This window comes from Aptenodytes patagonicus, chromosome 2 (assembly GCF_965638725.1).
Source record: "Aptenodytes patagonicus chromosome 2, bAptPat1.pri.cur, whole genome shotgun sequence".
NCBI classification, from domain to species: domain Eukaryota; kingdom Metazoa; phylum Chordata; class Aves; order Sphenisciformes; family Spheniscidae; genus Aptenodytes; species Aptenodytes patagonicus.
Genome location: NC_134950.1, coordinates 124963586 through 124983119, shown reverse-complemented (window position 1 = coordinate 124983119; position 19534 = coordinate 124963586). Strand labels below are relative to the sequence as shown.

General features: G+C 41.2%; 1 protein-coding gene across 1 annotated transcript in view; it reads left to right on the top strand.

Annotated features, from left to right (window-relative positions):
* Positions 1-16846, top strand: part of ANO10 (anoctamin 10) — a 134393-nt gene extending 117547 nt beyond the window's left edge. The window contains exon 13 of the mRNA XM_076331116.1: positions 15960-16846. Within this exon, the coding sequence (XP_076187231.1) occupies positions 15960-15995 (36 nt within the window). The 3' untranslated portion in view covers positions 15996-16846. The remainder of the gene's footprint in view (positions 1-15959) is intronic.
* Positions 16847-19534: the final 2688 nt, after the last annotated feature.

Sequence of the window (19534 nt, the reverse complement as noted above, 5' to 3'; positions counted from 1 at the left end):
GCACAAGTGTTAAGTTCCTGCCCCAGAGGTCTTTTTGGACGTCAGTGCTACATATACAGGTCACCGTCTGCTTGGCCATGCAGGTTCCAAAAGCTTTGTATAATTCTGCCTGTGAACTGCTTTTGGTTACCTAGGAAGAAAAAAGGAGGGTTGGAAAAGCTTGGGCAGCAACACAGCCTTAGATGTTTAAGGACAATTTTACCTCCTATTGGAAGAGCAGGGCTGCCTGAAACAAAACAGGGATTGCTGGATATTTGTTGAAGGGAAACTCTGTGTTAGTGCCCTCTTTGCTTGAATAGTTTGAAATAGATTGAAAAACAAGGAAGTCTATTTCCCTGAAAGGATGGGGTTTCTTATCAGCATCATCTTAAGCTGATGGATTTTTTCAAAATGTAAGAGTACTCCTATATACATATATATATATATATATAAAGGAGTAGTAAATTTGCTAAATAGATAAGTTTCTTGTGACTCTTGGTCCTTCCTGTTTCTGACGTGAGATGCTATCAAATTAATCAGTTAGTCTGTCTCTTGAAAAAGGCTTGGTCATCACTGGGGAGATGGAAAGGTCTGTTCTTACCACATTTTAGTTAACATTTGGTAACTAGTGGTGAGGTAAAATCTTATGAAATGAAAGACAGATGGGTTTGTGTTGATGGAAGTACTGTTGAGCAAACCCAGAATTTAGCTGGTCTGCCCAGTTGAGAAACTGATGAAATTAGGCTCACATGTGGTAAGAAGACACCTTTCTTCTGCAGGTGGGACACACCCAGAGTTTCCCTTACTTGTTTTCAGCTTGGTGGTGTTGAAATTATCAGACCAAACCACTCATTAGTTCATCCAGTTACTTCTTCTCTGGGAGTGATCAGTCCTGTTGTTTCCATGAGAAGCGTACAAAAGTCTAGTGAACACAGCTAAAACTTTGGAATAAGTATTGATGGGAGCAGTTGCTTACTTTCTGTATCAATTAGTATTAAGCTTATCTCATGAATCGGAAGAATTTTCATATCTGCTTCAAAAACAAGATTATTTTTAATGCCACTGTGGAGGTTCCAGTTTGTTGCAGAAATATCTAATACAAGAGCATTTATATGGGTCTTAGTAATTCTGAGTTGTATTTTCTTTTCTATTTTTTCACTCATCAGCAGAAATCAAGAAAGAGATTCATTCATTCACTAACACAGGACAAAGGCTTCTTTTCTTCTTTTTAGTCAAACCCCTGCATGTTCTGTAAGAGAGAAAATTCTGTAAAGGTGTTATTTATATATTTTTCCCAATATAATTTGTGATTATTCCCACGTCACAGAAAGATCAAACAAAGTCAAGAAGCAAGTTCAGCAGATGGCAGTTTCAATGGGATACATTTCTTTGATCAAAAGTTAATAAGATTGCAAAATTGAAATATAATTATTTGAAGGTTATTTATATATGAGATTAATACTTAGTGATCTAGAGTAACATATATAATACATATTTTAAATTAATGCTTAATGCTAGGTAGTCTTTAGGGTATACTGTCTGCTGAAGAACTCCTTTGCTGATCTGAAGTGTGAATTCCCCATAACATTATGGTAGCAATATTGGCCAATTTCCAGATCTCGCAGGTTACAAATGAGGAAGGCATCAGGAGGAGAATTTTCAAGGTAACAAAACCCAAAAAAACAACACAGGGAAACCAAAACCTAACAGCCTTCCGCTAATATTGTTGATAATGCCCCTTTAAATACAAGCATTATACTGACACTGCTCATTCCCATGAAACTAGCATTGTTAAAGTCTTCTTTACTTGTTCTTCTGTGTGTATACACTTTCTTTATATTTTTTATATATGTATAGATACAGTATACAGGTACAGAGTGAGAGAGAGAGAATGAGAATCTGTGTGTTTGGATGCTATTGAGTTCCTTTTGTAGATGCACTCTTACACTGGCTGATTGTAAACCACAGCCTAAAATTCCATTTCTTTTCACTGGGCATGCTCTTTTCCTTTGATGTGTTTCCTTACACCACTAATAATTACCATTATTGCCTATTTATGGAAAATGATGCACTCTCTTTTTAGTATGTGAGAGGTATTTGCTTTATATTGTTGAAGAAATCTTTCGCTATGGTTGTTAATTATTATTATCATTTTAGAAAAGGGTGTAACTGACTGCCGTGGTTTTTGCAGTTCTGTTGGTCCTATAATGGTATATGGAATTTTCACTTTCTGCTTTCTGATTGTTTCCAGTGCCAAGAAGGGAACATGAGCATGTGAGCACTGACATATTATCAAGCTCAAAGTGCAGAAAATGGATTTCTGCAGCTTGTTAATATTTTGTAATTATTTGTCCTGTCCCAGCTTGCGTATTTGGTTTGCCCTGAAGGATCTGTGGAAACGTGTGTTCACCTTCCATCTTACACCATCACATAAATTTACAGTGAATTAACTAGGTGACTCACTGGATAATATTAACTCACTTTACTGATGCAAAATCATATCATGTCTTAAACATTTATTTGCAGTCCTTTGACAGCACTTACTGGCATGTTTTTTAAAATCTGGTTTGTTTGACAGATGTAACAACTTATTTTATAAAGGTCTTACTATAAAATTTATAAGACAGCATATATTTTCTGACAAATGGTAATGTTGTACAGTGTTTCTATAGCAATAGGACAGAGTTTTAATGTGCTACAGCTAATGTGTTGAAGAGAAATTATTTTAGATATTTGTGGTTGCATGCTAGATAATGTATTTATTGTTGTGATAGACTAAAATTGAGAAATAGGAATGTGATGGTACTGGTAACCCAGGGTACCCAGTAAAAGCACTTTGCCATGTATAAGAAACATTTCAAAGCAAAGCCTTGAGGTCTGATAGGGTTAAATTAGCGTGGCAATTTAACATGAATCGCAATAGTTAATCCCTCCGTGCATGCTGAAGCTGGCACCATTAGCTCTAATTTCCGTTGAAGCAAAAGAAGGTGGTCAGTCTAGAACAGAGGCTGGACTGAAGCAGTATATATCTGTTCAACACATTTATCTCTAGGCTTCGGTTTGTTGCCAGGCTTTATCCAGCCCCGCAGAGCAGCAAAGTGGAGCTGTGCTAGCAGTACTCTGTTCTTCCTTTCCTTCCCACCGCTCCTGAAAAGCAGAGCGGGATGATGGGAGTGGGAGGAAGAGTGCGGCTCTCTTCCCACCTGGGAGCTGCCAGCCTCCAGGGCCAGTCCCCTTGGCAGTTTTTCTGCCAGCAAGTTTGACCTTTACCGACCAGTGAATTTAGATGCAGAAGGGAGCAGTTTCTGGGTTTGAAGAAATTGGAAGTAAAAAAAATCTAAGGCGTAGGGTGCAACTAGGACAGCAGAACACAGGACAGGGAAGCAGCAAGGAATAAATAAGGAAAGGGAGTAAAATGCTTTAATAAAGCAAAAATACTTGACAGAAATGAAAAAGCAGAAAAAATAAGGAGGAGTGTTACCAACGCGTATGAAAATTGGCTTATTCTGTGCATGGAAGGGCCACATAGACACAAGGTTCATGTTGAAAAAATAAAAGAATAATTTCAGTATGCTTACCCTTTTTTGCAATTACTCAAGTTTTGTTTAGAAGGTAACAGTTTTAATATGAAGTTCTAAACCTAAAAATTACAATATTATTAAAATCAATTCTTACAAATTTATATGTATTTTATGTAATACAAGTGATCTGCTTATGCCTTTATGTATTGTTTTGCACAAAAATAAACAGAGAGAAACTGGGATTATAGGGTTGGCAAGGCTTGAAAATAATAAAATTAAATAGTCAGAAATCATTCCTGCATTTTTTCCAATCTAAACCCCATCCTAGAATCTTTTTCTGTAATTGCTCAGTTATATAGTGTAGAGTGTTCCAAGGCACTAAAGCAGATCTCAGAAACAGAGTACACACTAATATTCAGCATATCTACAGATCGTTGTTTGTCTTCATGTTGCAAAGCTGCTTAAAAATTCAAATCTCTTCAGCCTGAAAATAGTAGCTATTATATAGTTTTAATTTTCCATAGCTTGCTCTTTATTGCAAAATAATTTCATAAAGCTTTGCAAAGAAATTGCTGATAGTATTAGAGGCAGAAAACAACAAAATGTTGTTAGGGTCTCTGATAGCAGTACAGATAGCTCTGACAAGGGGGCTACGGAGGAGGAGCACCTAGGGCATGGCAGTACTGACGAGTACAGCATCTCGCTGACGTAACTGTTCACAGAGTACTTTGTTTTTCTAGTGAAAAAGCAGACAGATGGACAGGAGCTTTACCAATTGAGCGCTGCATCTCTTCACTTCTGAACAAATGCGGTAAACAACCTGTAGCAAAGAGGTTTTCTTCCCACTAATTTGTTGGAAAAAAGGAAAAGCGTTTTGTTCACTCATAACCTGGGAAGCACATAAAGGGAAAGTCTGGCTTCACTGAAGTAAACGAGAACTTTGCCATTGCCTTCAAGGAAACCAGACCTTTGCTAGGTTGTTTAATATTACTACAGGCATAGCAGAGTAATTTATAAATATTGTTATACCTATAATTTAGGACTATGTCAGCTGTTATAACTTTACTCATTTTGAAGAAATGCAGAGTTATAAACTACCAAATCACCTTTTACTCATTTTCTAAATATCTGTGCAAGCTAATTCAAAGTTTATTCTGACTCTCCTACATGCTTACTAGACAATCTTTTGTAGTTCTTTAAGAGTAATGCTTTGTATCCAGTTGTGCATCTTAAGTGAAAATGGCAAGTTTAATAAGCTATACATGTCCTTTGTGTATGTGTGTGTACCTGCGTAAGGGTTATGAGATCAATGGTTTCTCTAGCCCAGGCCCCAAAGTGGCGATACGCAGGTGCCTAGGGTAGAGTGAAGAGCAGGGCTAACCTGTATTTCCCCATAATATTTTCCCATCCTCTGCCTGTGCTCAGCTCAAGAAGTTCCTGAGCCAGATGAAACCACAAATCCACCATAACTAATATAAGTAATTGACTTTATCTGAATAGGTGTATGACTTTATCTGGTCAGATAGATGTCAACTTAAATATATTTTTAAAAGCAAATCAATACCTGTAACTGATCAATACTTATGCTTAGCCCAGTGTTTAATTAAGGGAAAACAAGTTGCCTCTTTTTCCATGTGTGCCTAGTCTTCCCAAGGAGCAGGGTGCTTGGTAGAAAGGGAATTTGCCTTGTCACAGGTGTCTTCGGTGCAAGAAGGAATTCTGTCAGTTGTGCCATTACCGTTCTGGAAGTATCTGCAAAGGGCCCTTTGGTACACTGTAAAATTGGTAGAACTGATTTCTTCAGAATATTTATAAAATGACTGCAACTAGCAATTGGTTACCAGCTCTATGTTGATTATTTTCCACTGGGCTGTGAATAGGCAATAGCAGGTAATAGCAGAGCCCCTCCAGGAAGTAGAAGAAAGCTTGTCTTTGAAAAGAAATACAAGAATGAAAATGTAACTGGAAATGATACTGTAAGGACAAGTACTTGGGGCAGGAGAGCCTCTACTGGGGAGGAAAACAAATAGGGTGACCTGGCAGGTCACTTCTGTTGCTGGTCTTGGATTCCTTGCCTGTTAAACTCTTGGGTAGAATTGAAACCAGTTCTTCACCAAATAATTTAAACATTGAATAGTTTTTCCTGCTTTACTGCAGTGAAATGTTATTTTGTGAATACTGCGGTAACAATAACTTCAGAATTGAACTCATTTTCCATGCTGATATGGCAGATAAACTGAGAGGCAAATTCCTTCTTAAAAAAAACTCCTTGAAGAGAGTGATTGCTTTTGCTGTGTATCTGCCCAGCACTTAGTGTGGAAGTCTAATTTCTAAACATGTGGTTTATACTTCAAGTATATTTTAATATTTTCTATTTATACTGTTCAGTTGTTTGATTTCTCTGCTGTCATCTGCCGTATTTGTTAGGGTGAAGTTTCTTGCCTGCTACAAGACAGACGGAAATTTTGTACTTGGGGCGTTTTGGTTGGTGTGTGGTAGCAGGACAGAGCACAGCCATGCATCCTCCGTGTTTATCTGCTTTTTATATCAGATTTATGTCACAGATAGAAATCTGAAAAAATAGTGCCTGAAGTTGGGTTCTTTGTTTCTTATCTGGAGTCCCATCTAGATTAATTAATTAATTTCCTGTATAGGGGAGTGACCTTTTTTTGTTGTTATTACTGATTTTTGGAAACTGAGTAGGGCTCTGTATGGATCCACAAATTAATAAATTTGGAAAGAAATGTGGGCCCGGGTTGTTATTCAGGCAAGCTGGGCTTGGGCTGGGGCTAGGCCTGCCTTTGTGTCCGCTGGCAGAGCAGCGGGTGGACAGGGCGCTGGTGCTCTGGGGGCTTAGGTGTTGGGCTTTGTGTGCCTGGGTTCCAGTGATGGCCAAATCTGCGTCCAGAAAGTAATGGCGTTACGGAGTATTTTTTTGTCGTCTTCTGAGGGTTGGGCATAATTCGTTCTGAGAGACCATCTCGGCTTTTCACACAGTCTATTCCCTGCTGTTGCATGGGTTACAAGGAGATGTGTTCATGCTCTTGCTGTTTCCTCTGTTCTTTTTGTGGCATTAAATAGTTTAAACTAGTCTTTTGCCTTTCATACAATAGAATTTGTTAAAGGATGTTGGCAAAAACTTTGTGGGTTTTGGCATGTGTAATACAGGAATAGATGTGTGGTCTCCTCAGGGCTAAACCTCTACTACTGCGTGGGTTTATGCACTCGAGGGAGGCTTGTGTCTGTAACCCAGCAGGTCCCTTCCAGTCTTAAGTTGGAAAAAATGGAAGCACAGAGCTCACATAGCTTTGCTTGTCTTGAAAGTGTTAGACCGAAACGTATATTCTCTCAGAAGCTGTAGCGAGCTGTGTATTTTTGACATCACCTGAACACTTAATCATTCAAGCAGAAGCGTGAGGAGGAAGGACTGTTGGCTATCTCACTGCGGTGCCTTCGAGTCCCGCGCCACTGGCGCTGGCATTTTTTCAGACGCTGGTTTCTCTGTTTCTCAGCTCTGCCTCCTGAATCATGAGGCAGGGTGAGTGCAAAGCATGTGAGCTGAAGGAGTATGTTAGTGTATACTGAGCAACCTGGTTCTTAGCCAGGCTGTTACTGCTGTTACAGCTGGTGTAAGGCTAACTCCGCTATGTCTGCAGTTACACCTCAGTGTCAGGCATATCCATAAATTAGGGGTTTGCGTCCAGAGGCCTAAACTCTGGAAGTGCTGGGTATTTGTCCTCCAAAGGATAAGCTGGGCAGGGGCATCCTGCTTAGTGCATGAACTTGTTAAACTTCAGAGAGGAGGAATGGTTTGTTTTACCCATTTTCTCTTGATTGTAACTAGTAACTGCAAACTGGTAATTAACGTTATCCAAAACTCCTGAGAAAATACATTTTATCATAGCTCACCCTGAAATCATTAAGACATTGTTGACGTGCTATTAACCCAGGGGCAAACTGCACCCTTAAACTGTAGTGAAGTCTGTTTGACCCAGGTCACAAAATTAAAGAAATGTATGACTGACAGGCACGGATCTGGAAGGACTGTGCAGTCCCTCCCTCTGCTCTGAGACTCAATCAAGGTCATGTCACTTTGGATATTTTTGCATCATGGCTTTCAAAGATAGTCAACAGTTTCTGACTCCAAAATCTATTGACTGGCCGCCTATTGGATGAGAGGTAATTGCATAAGCTAAAGGGGAGAGCATTTGCTAGGCTGGTCTGTCATCCTGTGAGAGCGGTTAGAGCACACGCTCTTCATTAGGCATTCAGACATATTGTTTAACTTTGTGTGTTATCTTTCACTTTGCAGCTATATGGTCAGATGTGGTGAAAGAAGTGAATTTTTAAAAGTATGAACTAAAATAAGATAAAAATAAATGTTCTGACAGTCAGAATACGTAAGCTATACTTTAGAAGAAAATACTATGATACTATCTACTGTGGCTTCTACTATTATTTCTGCATTTTTGTACTATCTACTGAACTAAAATAAGGTTCAGCAAGGGTGACTAATACAGTAGGAATATTGTAATGAGTATTAATTAATACTTTGCAATTTAAATCAGAGACAATATGAAGTAGATCAGAAAAAAATCTTGGAAAACTACAAATGGGTTTGCTTTGTCTGCTGTGGCTCACAGCGCTATTAATCAGGCACAGTACTCCAAGGCACTTATGTGATTCTGCAAGTTCTCCTGACTCTGTGCTTACTAATTTTGCAAACTTACTGCTTCATTAACACTAGCTTTTTTTACTTGGTATTCTGTCATGAATTAGGCATACAAGAAAGGAAAGAAGAGAATTCTTTTTTTGCTGTTAACCTGCTAGTTGTTGTAGCAGATTCCCACTCTAGCTCTGTAGAGTCCAGGCAAACTTCTCTGCCACAACTCCTGTAGGAACAACAATAAAAATTTCTCAGCCTGGAAGGGACCTCAGAAGGTCTCTAGTCCAACCCTGTGCTCAAAGCAGGGTCAACACCAAATTCAGATCAGGTTGCTTGAGGCTTTTTCTAGTTGGGTCTGGAAAACCTCCAGGGACAGAGACTGCAAAACCTCCCTGGGCCCCTGCTGCAGTGCTTAGTTATCCTTGTAGTGATTTTTTTTTTGGGGGGGGCTTATTTCTTTACAACCACTTTGTTTCTTGTTCTCTTGCACCTCAGCAAAGAGCCTGGCTCCATCTTCTTGCTAACCTCCTTGTAGATATTGGCAGGTGTCTCAGCCTTTTCTCACAGGGCATGTGCATCAACTCCCTGCCCATCTTGTGTCCCATGGCTAGACTTGGTGAAGGTGATCAGTATGCTTCTTATACTGGAGGCCCCAAAACTAGACACAATATTCCAGATGCAGCCTAGAGGTAAGGAGAATAATAGTAGCAGTGCTTGGTAACTTTTCAGTCCTCAAAAAGTTGAATTACTGTAATTGCTTACAGAGTCCTTCTCATGAGAGCTACATAATTCAGCATTTGGTTTTTTTGTTATCTTCAGTTTAAAATTCTTCTCACTTCCTCATCAAAAATCTGCATTTTGGCTGTTTAATGCTTATGTATGGCTTTTCTTGTTTAATATCTTTATCGATGATCTGGATGAGGGGATTGAGTGCACCCTCAGTAAGTTTGCAGATGACACCAAGTTGGGCGGGAGTGTTGATCTGCTCGAGGGTAGGAAGGCTCTGCAGAGGGACCTGGACAGGCTGGATCGATGGGCCCAGACCAATTGTATGAGGTTCAACAAGGCCAAGTGCCGGGTCCTGCACTTCGGCCACAACAACCCCATGCAGCACTACAGGCTTGGGGAAGAGTGGCTGGAAAGCTGCCTGGCGGAAAAGGACCTGGGGGTGCTGGTTGACAGCCGGCTGAACATGAGCCGGCAGTGTGCCCAGGCGGCCAAGAAGGCCAATGGCATCCTGGCCTGTATCAGAAATAGTGTGGCCAGCAGGAGTAGGGAAGTGATCGTGCCCCTGTACTCGGCCCTGGTGAGGCCGCTCCTCAAATACTGTGTTCACTTTTGGGCCCCTCACTACAAGAAGGACGTTGAGGTGCTGGAGCGTGTCCAGAGAAGGGCAACGAGGCTGGTGAAGGGTCTGGAGAACAAGTCTTATGAGGAGCGGCTGAGGGAACTGGGGTTGTTTAGCCTGGAGAAAAGGAGGCTCAGGGGAGACCTCATCGCTCTCTACAGCTACCTGAAAGGAGGTTGTAGCAAGGTGGGTGTCGGTCTCTTCTCCCAAGTGACAAGCGATAGGACGAGAGGAAATGGCCTCAAGTTGTGCCAGGGGAGGTTTAGATTGGATGTAAGGAAAAATTTCTTTACTGAAAGAGTGGTGAAACATTGGACCAGGCTGCCCAGGGAAGTGGTTGAGTCCCCATCCCTGGAGGTATTTAAAAGACGAGTAGATGAGGCGCTTAGGGACATGGTTTAGTGGGTGGTGGTGTTGGGTCGACGGTTGGACTCGATGATCTTAGAGGTCTTTTCCAACCTTAATGATTCTATGATTCTTTATAGAGATTTGTTTTCAGTGGTTTGCAGCATCACAGGGCCATTGGTCTTGGCTCTGCTAAATAAGGAAGTTGCGAAATCGTTCCTGCAAGTCTTGAAGAACAAGTCTTCTATCATATTACTTAAGTAGGGGGGTAACTGTGTTCTGGAAGTCAATACCTTTCAAGAAGACTTAAGGGGTTGTACTGGATGAGTTACTTAAGCATTCAGGGTTATATTGTGGCTGTGTGGATTTATAAACAGGAGTAGTAGTGTAGAAGGTGTTTATTGCTACTGTAAACAAGCATCAGTTATCTCCAGCTATGGCAACTGAGAGGTTGCTGAAAAACTGGTTAGAGTCAGAAATGAGGCTTAAAAGTTACCCCAAACCTGAAGTCCTTAAGTTCCATTCCCTGAGAGAGTGTTAAATGCCACATGCAGAAACCTTGAGGAAGGTTTGTGGTTCTAGATACGAAGTTACCACAACTTTCCACCATTATAATCAACAAGAACAAATTTCCACGAAATAAGTTCTTACATTCTTACACAAAATAAAACATTAGATGCAGAAGAGGCTTACTGAGTTTTAAAGTAGGTGTTAATTTGCCTCTTCTATAACTGACTGGTACTTACAGGTTAAGTTGATACAGTTCTTGCAGTTGTCAGCAAACAGCTCAAGGCCCAAGAAACTACCTTTGTTGTGACTGTACACCATTAGGAAAGAATAATTTTAATATATATCCATCATGTTTTCATATTATAATTAATTTGAGAAAGTGCAAAAGATACTGTGTAACACTACGCTTTCTTTAAGCAGTAAACTGCTAATGAGCCGTTCTACATAGTGAATACAGGAAAAGCAGAAGATGGAGGTGCTGATTAGAAACATCTGCCTTTATATCTTCTTGTATTTAACTATATGGCTATTTACATGTCTGCTCTTCATATATACAAACATATGTGTACGTTGAGTATGTATATGGAAAAGCACCGAGCAGGTGAGTCATTAACTCCTGGTTTCATTGGTTTTCACTTTTAAATACTTTTTATTTTTTAAAAACGTTTTCCTCAGGTTGTGGTTGAATTGTCAGTTGGCGTTAACACACACAGCGGTAAAATTAAGAGTTGTTAGAGGCTGGCTTACCAGGACGAAGCATACCTGGAAAATAAGAGTGTTCTAAGCGTTTGACACAAAGCTCAGCAAGTGCAAGAAATCAACATTAAACAGACAACCAGAAGTGAGGAAAGCAAAGACTGTTAGCCACCTGATAAAATGTTGGCTGTCCCATAGAAACCATATAGGGAAGTTGAGGGTATTTGATTAGATTATGAGCGTGTGTGAAATGAGCACTGGTAACAGCAGAAATGCCGGCTTATCTCTGTCATCCCCTCGTGCAGAAAGAAGGTCACAGATGGATTTGCAGGATAGGGTTTGTGGAAGGCAGCGCACGCTTCTCAGCCGCAGGGGCAGAATGAAGCTTGACGCCGGGGCATACAATGGTCATGCTCAAAGCAGCCCTGCTGCGCAGAGCGAGATGCAAAGCATCTCATCGCCCCTGGGCTCTGTGCACAGGGTTTGAAAATGAAGGTGGGCCACGGTTCTCCTCATGCCATGCAGAAGCGACCTGGATTTCCAGTGAGGCTGCGGCTTGAACAGAGCCCTGGCGCTGCTGGTGTTAAAACCTTGGCAACTCAACTGGTTTTGCTTTAGTCCAGGTCTGTGGTGTTACTGTGTATTTCTGTTAGTTTGAGTTTGTAGCTATTTCCTTTACTTGCATATATTAAGTAGTATTGTTCGTAGCACTAAATCACGAGATCAGAATTCCGTAGACCCTCTAACTGGAGAGTTACCAGTCGTTGATAACTACAGTCAATACCCTGTGTACTAAAATTTGTGTTTCTGGTTGCGAAGACACAAAGGAAGTAGCCTGACTTCCAGGCTTGGTATGCAACTGTATTTGTGGTGTGAAAGTATCTGTTATGTTTTATTAAAGTGCTTTCAGAAAATTTAATATTGAAATGTAGTGAAATCTAATTAATTGGTAAAGCCTACTTGTAAACTGCATTGAAGAATTTTTGTTACTTCTGCTGAAAGTACTGTCTAATTATATTATGTGTGCTTTACAAAGAAATTTAAACTTAATGAAATGGAAATAGCAAACCTATTGAATTATAGCAGATAAATATTTAGAGCAATTCCTAACAGTAGAATTTTTGATTAAACTACACTATCGCCCCGCTACAATAAACTAATATTAGTTTAAACATATGCTTCACTTACATATTGCACGCACAGGCTACTGTTGCTAAGCGTGCTGCATAAAACAGACCATTAAGCTGGTACAGCCGCACGGCGGGAGAGAGACGCGATCCTAAGTGCCGCGCAGAGCCAGGCCTAGCTGGCTAGGGAGCAGGACTGTGCGATCAGTTGTCATGCACCAGCCACCTATTTTGGAAGAGGGAAGCATAAACATTTGACTAGTAACTCTCAGCCGGTAACAAATGAAGAATGGTTTCTTGAGCCCACTCTTTTCTGAACTATGCCTCTGGTTAGTTTACAGAGGCTTTTAATACCCCTCAACTGAGCATTGTTTTTCTTTGTCATTATGTATCTAGTAGGTCTGCAAAGTAGATTGAGAAGTTTTTAATACCTCTTTTTCTATATTTTTAAAATACTACTTAAAACTTACAGAGAAAGGTCTTTTTGATGAAAGAGTAGTTAACTCAGTCCCACAGGTTTGTCAATGACCCCTCTTGGGGCCATCAGGGGAAAGGTGATCCTAAAATGTACCTTGTCAGTTCCCGTTCTCAGAATCAGAAAAAAAATACACTCCCTTTCCCATATGTTGTCCTAGAGAAATATTTTCCCAGTAAAAAGGAACATTTCCTTTCACAGTAAAAGAAAAGAAAATTTAAAAATTCTTCAGCCTGAACTTGGCAAAGAATTTTACTGCCTAATGGTGCCACCACATGTGGCTTGCCAAAGTGATAGCTCTTCGGGGAGCCTGGTGCCGCCAGGTACTGCAGAATATGTTTTGGTATTAGAAATTATAAAGAAGAAATGAAACATGCAGCTCTTGGGGTTCTCACATTGCTTATGATTCATTTCCTGAAATACGTGAGTGACTGCATTTGGACTGGGTTTGCCCAGGCTGTGTGCGCCATGGCAGCACGTGAAGCTATTTTAAGAGGTTTTTCTACTCGCTGGCCCACTGAAGAAGCTGGGGAGTTTGTTCGTCATATATTTTAAAAATGCTAGCATAAGAGAATACTAGCATAAGATTAGCTCAGTTAAAATTAGGAGGGCCTTCAAAAATAAATGACAGTAGTCCCGCTTGTACAGAATTTTTGGACAGATTACCATCTAGTCATCATTAATAGTCATGCGCTTGGTTTTTTCCCAGACTTCAGCAAGCCCTGCAGAAATCAGAGAATAAAAATACCTTTCCAGTTTTCTACATTCCTCATCAATCCCTGTATAATTACAACAACGCTTAGAATTTAAGAAAATCATTCTAAAGTAAGAGAATTAGGTTTGAATTCGATGAATCATGAACTGAATTAAGTTGCTGTCTTTTGTACCTTTTTAATGCTTTTACAATAGGGGTAGAAGTCACTTTAGTTGAGATGCTGTAGTTTTATACAGACATTTATTTACATAAGTAAGTGAATCAGGACGCAGAAGAGGAATCTGTATGCCGGTGTTTAGCTATGGCTTTTTTTCTGCACTGTTGCTATGGAGAAGCATATAAATATTTGTATCACAAACTAATTTTACTTCCCTTATAGATGGCATGGAAATACAGATAAAAATGGTAAAGAAGAGTTATTGTAGGTGGGTTTTATCATGCAGGGTAATGTTTTGGAATGGGTTCAGGCACAGACTAGCAGCAAAGGAAAGTTAGAAGGTGCTGTGTTAAAGCAATCTGACATCTTCATGTTACGGGATAGAAATTGAATGAAAGTGTCCACTGTATTTGCAGTTTCCTCTTTTCCAATTTTTTTTGATAGCATTATTAGGTATTTGTTTTTCTAATAGCTCATAGGTACTGGGCCATTTGTATAAAACCAAGTACAAGCATAAAAGAAAGAACTTGAACTCAGAAGCACATGTCCATCCACCACTGGGTGGGTGATAGGGAAACTACACAGCTGCTTAGGAGTTGGAAGCTGCATAAATTATTTCTTCATATGATCACTCACATTTTTTCGTGTCCAGCCTTTTTCTTTCCTTGTCTGCCAAATTGCCTCGAAGGAGGCAGCCATGCTGGACACCAGCCTGCGGCCTCCTGAATTCCAGCAGTGCTGTGCATCTCCTTGCCTTTGCCCCTCACCCTGTCCTTTGGGCTGGTCTCCACCTGGCCTCCTTCCCCTGACTGTTGTCTCTCAGTCTTTTTCTTTGGGGTCTTAAGTCACTGTAAGTATTTCTTAGTATATCAGGGTGGTTTCCAGCCTTCCAGACGTTGCAAGACCCTTAGCTGATAACCCCAGGTGATGTGTGAGAGACGCCTTTGGCACAGCTGAAACTCCGCTCTCACTGCCTCTGTAAATTCTGTATTATGAAACATCCTCTTTAACAAGAAACTTCAAAGAGTGGCTCTGGTTTCTCTTACTCAGCAGATATTTTTGACGCCTGGAATTGTTATTGTGGTTTCACACTGAGATCTCTCTGGTGATGTCCTAAGATAATGAAAACAAAAAGGGTTAACAACAGGATTGAAAATAACACGTATCACCACAGCATTCTGCTGCCTCTTTCTTATATCACAGGATGTTTTCATTCAATTCAACAGCAAAAGAAAACGGGCAATACAGAAATACTGAAAAACACTTGCAGCCTAACAGTCGTGCAATGGGAAATTGGGGGCAGCGTTGTGTCAGTAGTTCGTCGACCTTTTAAGATCCCTTAAAAACGTAAATATTTAGGGCTAAATGACTTTTATGATTTTTCTAAAAATAAAAAACCCCTCTACAGTATTGAAGACTTCACAGTGAACTAAAATTTTACATCTGCAAAGTAATGTACCTTAAAAATGTGCATACCGCTTGGCCAGTAGGTAGATTCTCCCACTGACTAAGCAAATTGCATTAATGTCTTCAGAATGAATATCTGCTGTAACAAGGAGTAACTAATAATTATTTTTTTTAATTCCCTTTGTGTCTGAGATTCTGATATTGCAGTCCTTCATTGTGGTGAGCATTTTGCTTACCTGAAGTTATCTCAAAGAACTATCCTGTATTTGAAGACATAAATAAATAAATCAATCTGTGATTCAGAGATGAGCATTCTTAATTCCAGCCTGGCATGGATGTCTTCCTAACTGTAAGAGCGGATTTCCAGTGAAGCCCATCAGCTGTACGTGTCTGTGCTTACTGCCATTGTTTTAGGTAGCAGCCAGCGCTGCCGGAGAAGAGATGAGATGAGGTGAGGTGAGGTGACTGCCGGTTACCCTGCAGACAGGCGTGACCGGAGATAGGGGTCGGGGATTTCCAGGAGCAGTGGTGGCGATGCCAGCTTACACAGCGCACTGTCACGAGCGCAGTCACTGCCTAGGAGTGGCAGAAGACAGTTCCAATACAACAGTAATTTCCCCCGGCTTTTCATTTTGCCGTTCTTACAGCAGTTCCCCCGGGCGTGAGTCTGAGGGAGAAGGTTTTTTTCCTGTATCTGTTGGGCCCGGTAATTTCAGCGTAAGGCATTATTCATCACGAAAAGAATTAATCGGCATACAAATTGCATCATCGTTTGCTGAGTCTTTTGGTGGGAAAAGCAATACCTCTGTTAAAACTGTGTCGTTTGTAAAAGTCAGCCATAACAGACTTGCGTTTTTGTTTTTAACTGTCAAAGCTCGAGTTAATTTTTTTGTGTAGTTTTATTATTTCGGTTGGATCCAGAAGTGTCCCGCTTTCAGGTTTTGCTGTGTTGTGTAATTCGCCATGCGACCACTGCACTTAGTGTACCTTTTCTTTTCTCCCTTCTCTCACAGCAAATGAAGCTTGCGGCTGAGTCACTGAAGGAGTAAACATGAAGGAGCGAGGATGACTAAAGCAGTCACATGCGAATGCGGGCGCTTCTTGAGCGTTCGGTTATGATGATGTGTAGCTCTCAGAGTGTGCACTCTACCATCTATTCAGTAGGTGGCACCTGCTTATATGATACTTGGTAAATGTTCTTTGCCTGACACTGTAAAAAAAAAAAGATCTTCTCTCCTGCTCTCTTTGTTCCTTATATGCAACCGTTTGTGAAGTTGACACCAAATAAAGCACTCCAGCTTATGCTAGGTCTGGCTGAAATCTGCCAGGCTCACCGTGCTTCCAGTGATTGAAAACAGATCCTGTGAGTGAGCATCCAGAAGCCAGCTAGAGTTTTCGACTGCAACTTTGTAAAAGGAAAAAAAAAAGAAGGTAGACTAGTGTTTAATTCAGTGTACTGTCCCTTTGGGGTTATTGCCCCTTTTGTTCCTTTTTTACAATAGCTAATCAATCCTGTATTATTTCAAAGACTTGCTTATTAGCTACTGTTTGCACATAGCAAAGTAATTTAAATATTTTATACATTGCATAATGAAATACATGATTGTTCCCTGTATGATCTGAGAAGTAGTTGAACATAAATATTATAACGTGTGCGTTATATACTCCTGTGTGCTAGTTACCTAAATAAGCCCCAACTAAAATCCTTTCAAAAGCCGGGTAAAAAGCATTCAGTAGGAAACAGACTGCTGATCAGTAATTTATGAAGTGTATTTATTTTTTAATTTACATTGGATTTTGGTATCGCTTCCCTGGATCTTGAACTGCAGTGTTGTACGAATGGATCTTCAATGAACTGATAGTAACAGATCAATTAAACTTGATACTTGATATACCAGTACTCGTGTATGTAGTGAATATCTCATTTTTTTTTCCTTGCATTTCACAAAAAGGTAGTTTTCCTAATGTTTCATTGTTTTCTGACAGTAATAGGACCAAAATCCACAGTGTTTGCTCCTGTGACCTTGAGACGGTTTATTTTCTCCTGCTGTCACCTTTGGTAGATGTAACTTACCTATATGTGATACTTGCTGGAATTCTGTTTGGAAAAGTCTGCTGTTACAATTATTAAGGTATTTGCCTACTTTGCACATTTCAGATTTCTGCCACAGGCCCCCCACAGCAGAGTCGTATAACTAAGCCGAAATAATGTATTCTGTCTGGAATTTAGAATTAGCATTTCTCAAACTCTGCAAGCGTGACCCAGTAAGAAACGACTCCGTTCCCTCGGGAAGAGGAGCGAAACCGTGCTACAGCTGCTGTCTCTGTTCTTGCTTCTCCCGCTGTGCGTCCCCCACGCTGCTGCTATTTCAGGGGTATCTCATGGGCTGCTGCTGTTTCGCAGCCTGTTCCCGAAGCCGTGGCAGGGTTGTGGCTGCACAAGCTCTGCCCTGAGCAACCAGCAGGGATCTCTGAGGGGAGCATGGCTCCCTTCCTATAGCGCCGTAGAAGTCCCAAGACCGAAGCTTTTTTGAGGAGGGGACCAGCATGTTCTCCATGAAAGCTCCCCAGCTTTGCAGATTCTTGCCCACTTCGATCTGAGGTAGCTCACGTTTGTTCAAGTTTTACTTGTACTGCCTAGTCCGTGTTTTTGAGCAAACAGTTCAGGAGAAGAAAAATCTGTGGGATGGGTTCCTGGTGGAATATGTTCTTGTGAGCTTGTCATAGCCATTTTGAAGGGATTGTGCTGGCTTATGAGCATAAAATTGGTGTGTTTTGCTGATGGCAACTGTATCAGGTGTCTGGAATAATTTCCTAAGATGGGTTAGAAAAGGAATCGAGTCGTGTCTCAACTGTGATCATGTGAAAAAAAATAAGTAGACTTCTGCAAAACTGACTCTGGTTGTCCATGTGGTCCTTTCATTCTCCTGTTTTCTGTAGACTAACAGGAAAATTTCTAGTAAGGTTTAAGTACCCGGTGACATAAGTAACGTTAGCTGTTGCCCTTGCCTTGGGTAAATCCCTTCACTTCTGCTTTGTTTCCTTATCTATAAATGGGGATAATAGTGTTCTTTAGGTGGATTCTCCACCTAAAGCTAGGAGGTATAGAGGAATTCTGACCTTCCATAGTGTGAGTGAGAGAGAAGTATGGGAATCCTTTGTTTTATAGGGATTAGAGTTTGTTCTAGATACCGGGAGAACTCTTGTTTTAGCATCACAGATGCTACACAGTCATGACAGAGAGTGTTTCTGTCCTAAAGAGCATACGCTTTAGCTGGCTGAGAAATGTTACCTGTATATTGCCAAGTAATATTTTGTCACTGAACTGAAATTTAGCTCCTATTCCTCTGTATGCTGCGCTTCGTCCTTTAACCCGGGGGGGGGGGGGGGGGGGGGGGGGGGGGGGGGCGGGGGGAGGGTGGCTGCTGTGTTTCATGCTGTTTGATATTGGGTTTTGGTTTGTTTTTTGGTTTTTTACTTTCATGATGTCATCTATTTTCATTTCTCATTTGAGAGAAAAAATGTTTCTGTCTATGCTTATGAGTGTCTTTGTATCGTTTTCTTTCTGCTGTATGTATATCTGTAAAAATTGTGGGATGCTAGGGATGAAACCTACTGACAAAAATCTGTTGTCAGATGAAAATACTAGAAAGAGTAAATAAGATATTTACCAGTAGCTGCCATTCCCAAGCTGTGTAATCTGTATGTCTGTTCCTAGTCTGGGTAACTGTGTCCCCAAGGCACGCAGTTAGAGTGGAGACTTTGTTTTCCCATCGTGCTCAGGCCATCCCCTGGTGCAGAGCTGACGTATGAGGCCGTTGGTCTGGTTTTCTCAACGTGCAATAGAGAAGGGCACAGTGGGCTCCAGGGGAAAGCGCACTGAAGTGAAAGGAAGCAAAGCCACCTAGAGCAGAGGTGTCTGGTTCCCGGTGAGCATCTTCTGTCTTCTTCCTTGGGGTCATCGAGCAGTTTGCGAACAGCGACAGCTGAAGCTGCAGCTCGGGCCCTTCAGGCAAATAGTGGTGGGTTCATGCAGGGGCTGCGGAAAGCGTGAATGGGCTCCAAGCAGCTGCCTCGGGACTGGGCAGGGCACAGCTTACGCTCTGCCTGTGCCCCCATCACGGGCAGCGAGTCCGTCCCTGGAGGTTCACAGCCCAGTCCATTACCCGACTAGAGAGACCCTTACACCTCACAGGGACAGCCTTGCCTCTGCACCTTTCAGGAGTGCGGTGAAACAGGCACGCTGGGGTGCGTGGCAGCTCTTCCAGTGCCCGAGTCTAAGAAATAAAATAAGTTAATCTCTGGTCTCAAGCTTTAGGGAGAAACCTAGGATGAGTCTGGAGGCATCTTGTTTGGGAAGACGACTGTGTGGGAGTAGCCTGTACCTAGCCATAAGGCTTGAATTTTACATGTCTCCTTAGCAGCAGCAATAACAACCAAGAAAGCTGTTTTTAAGGGAAAGGGCAGTCATAAATAATTTACTGGTGATACAAAAGTTCTCATCAGGTACGTTGTGAGCCACAGGTCTAATTGAGTAGCCCAGAGGGATCTGCTGACTCAGGATCTCTTGTACTTGCCAGACTGCAGC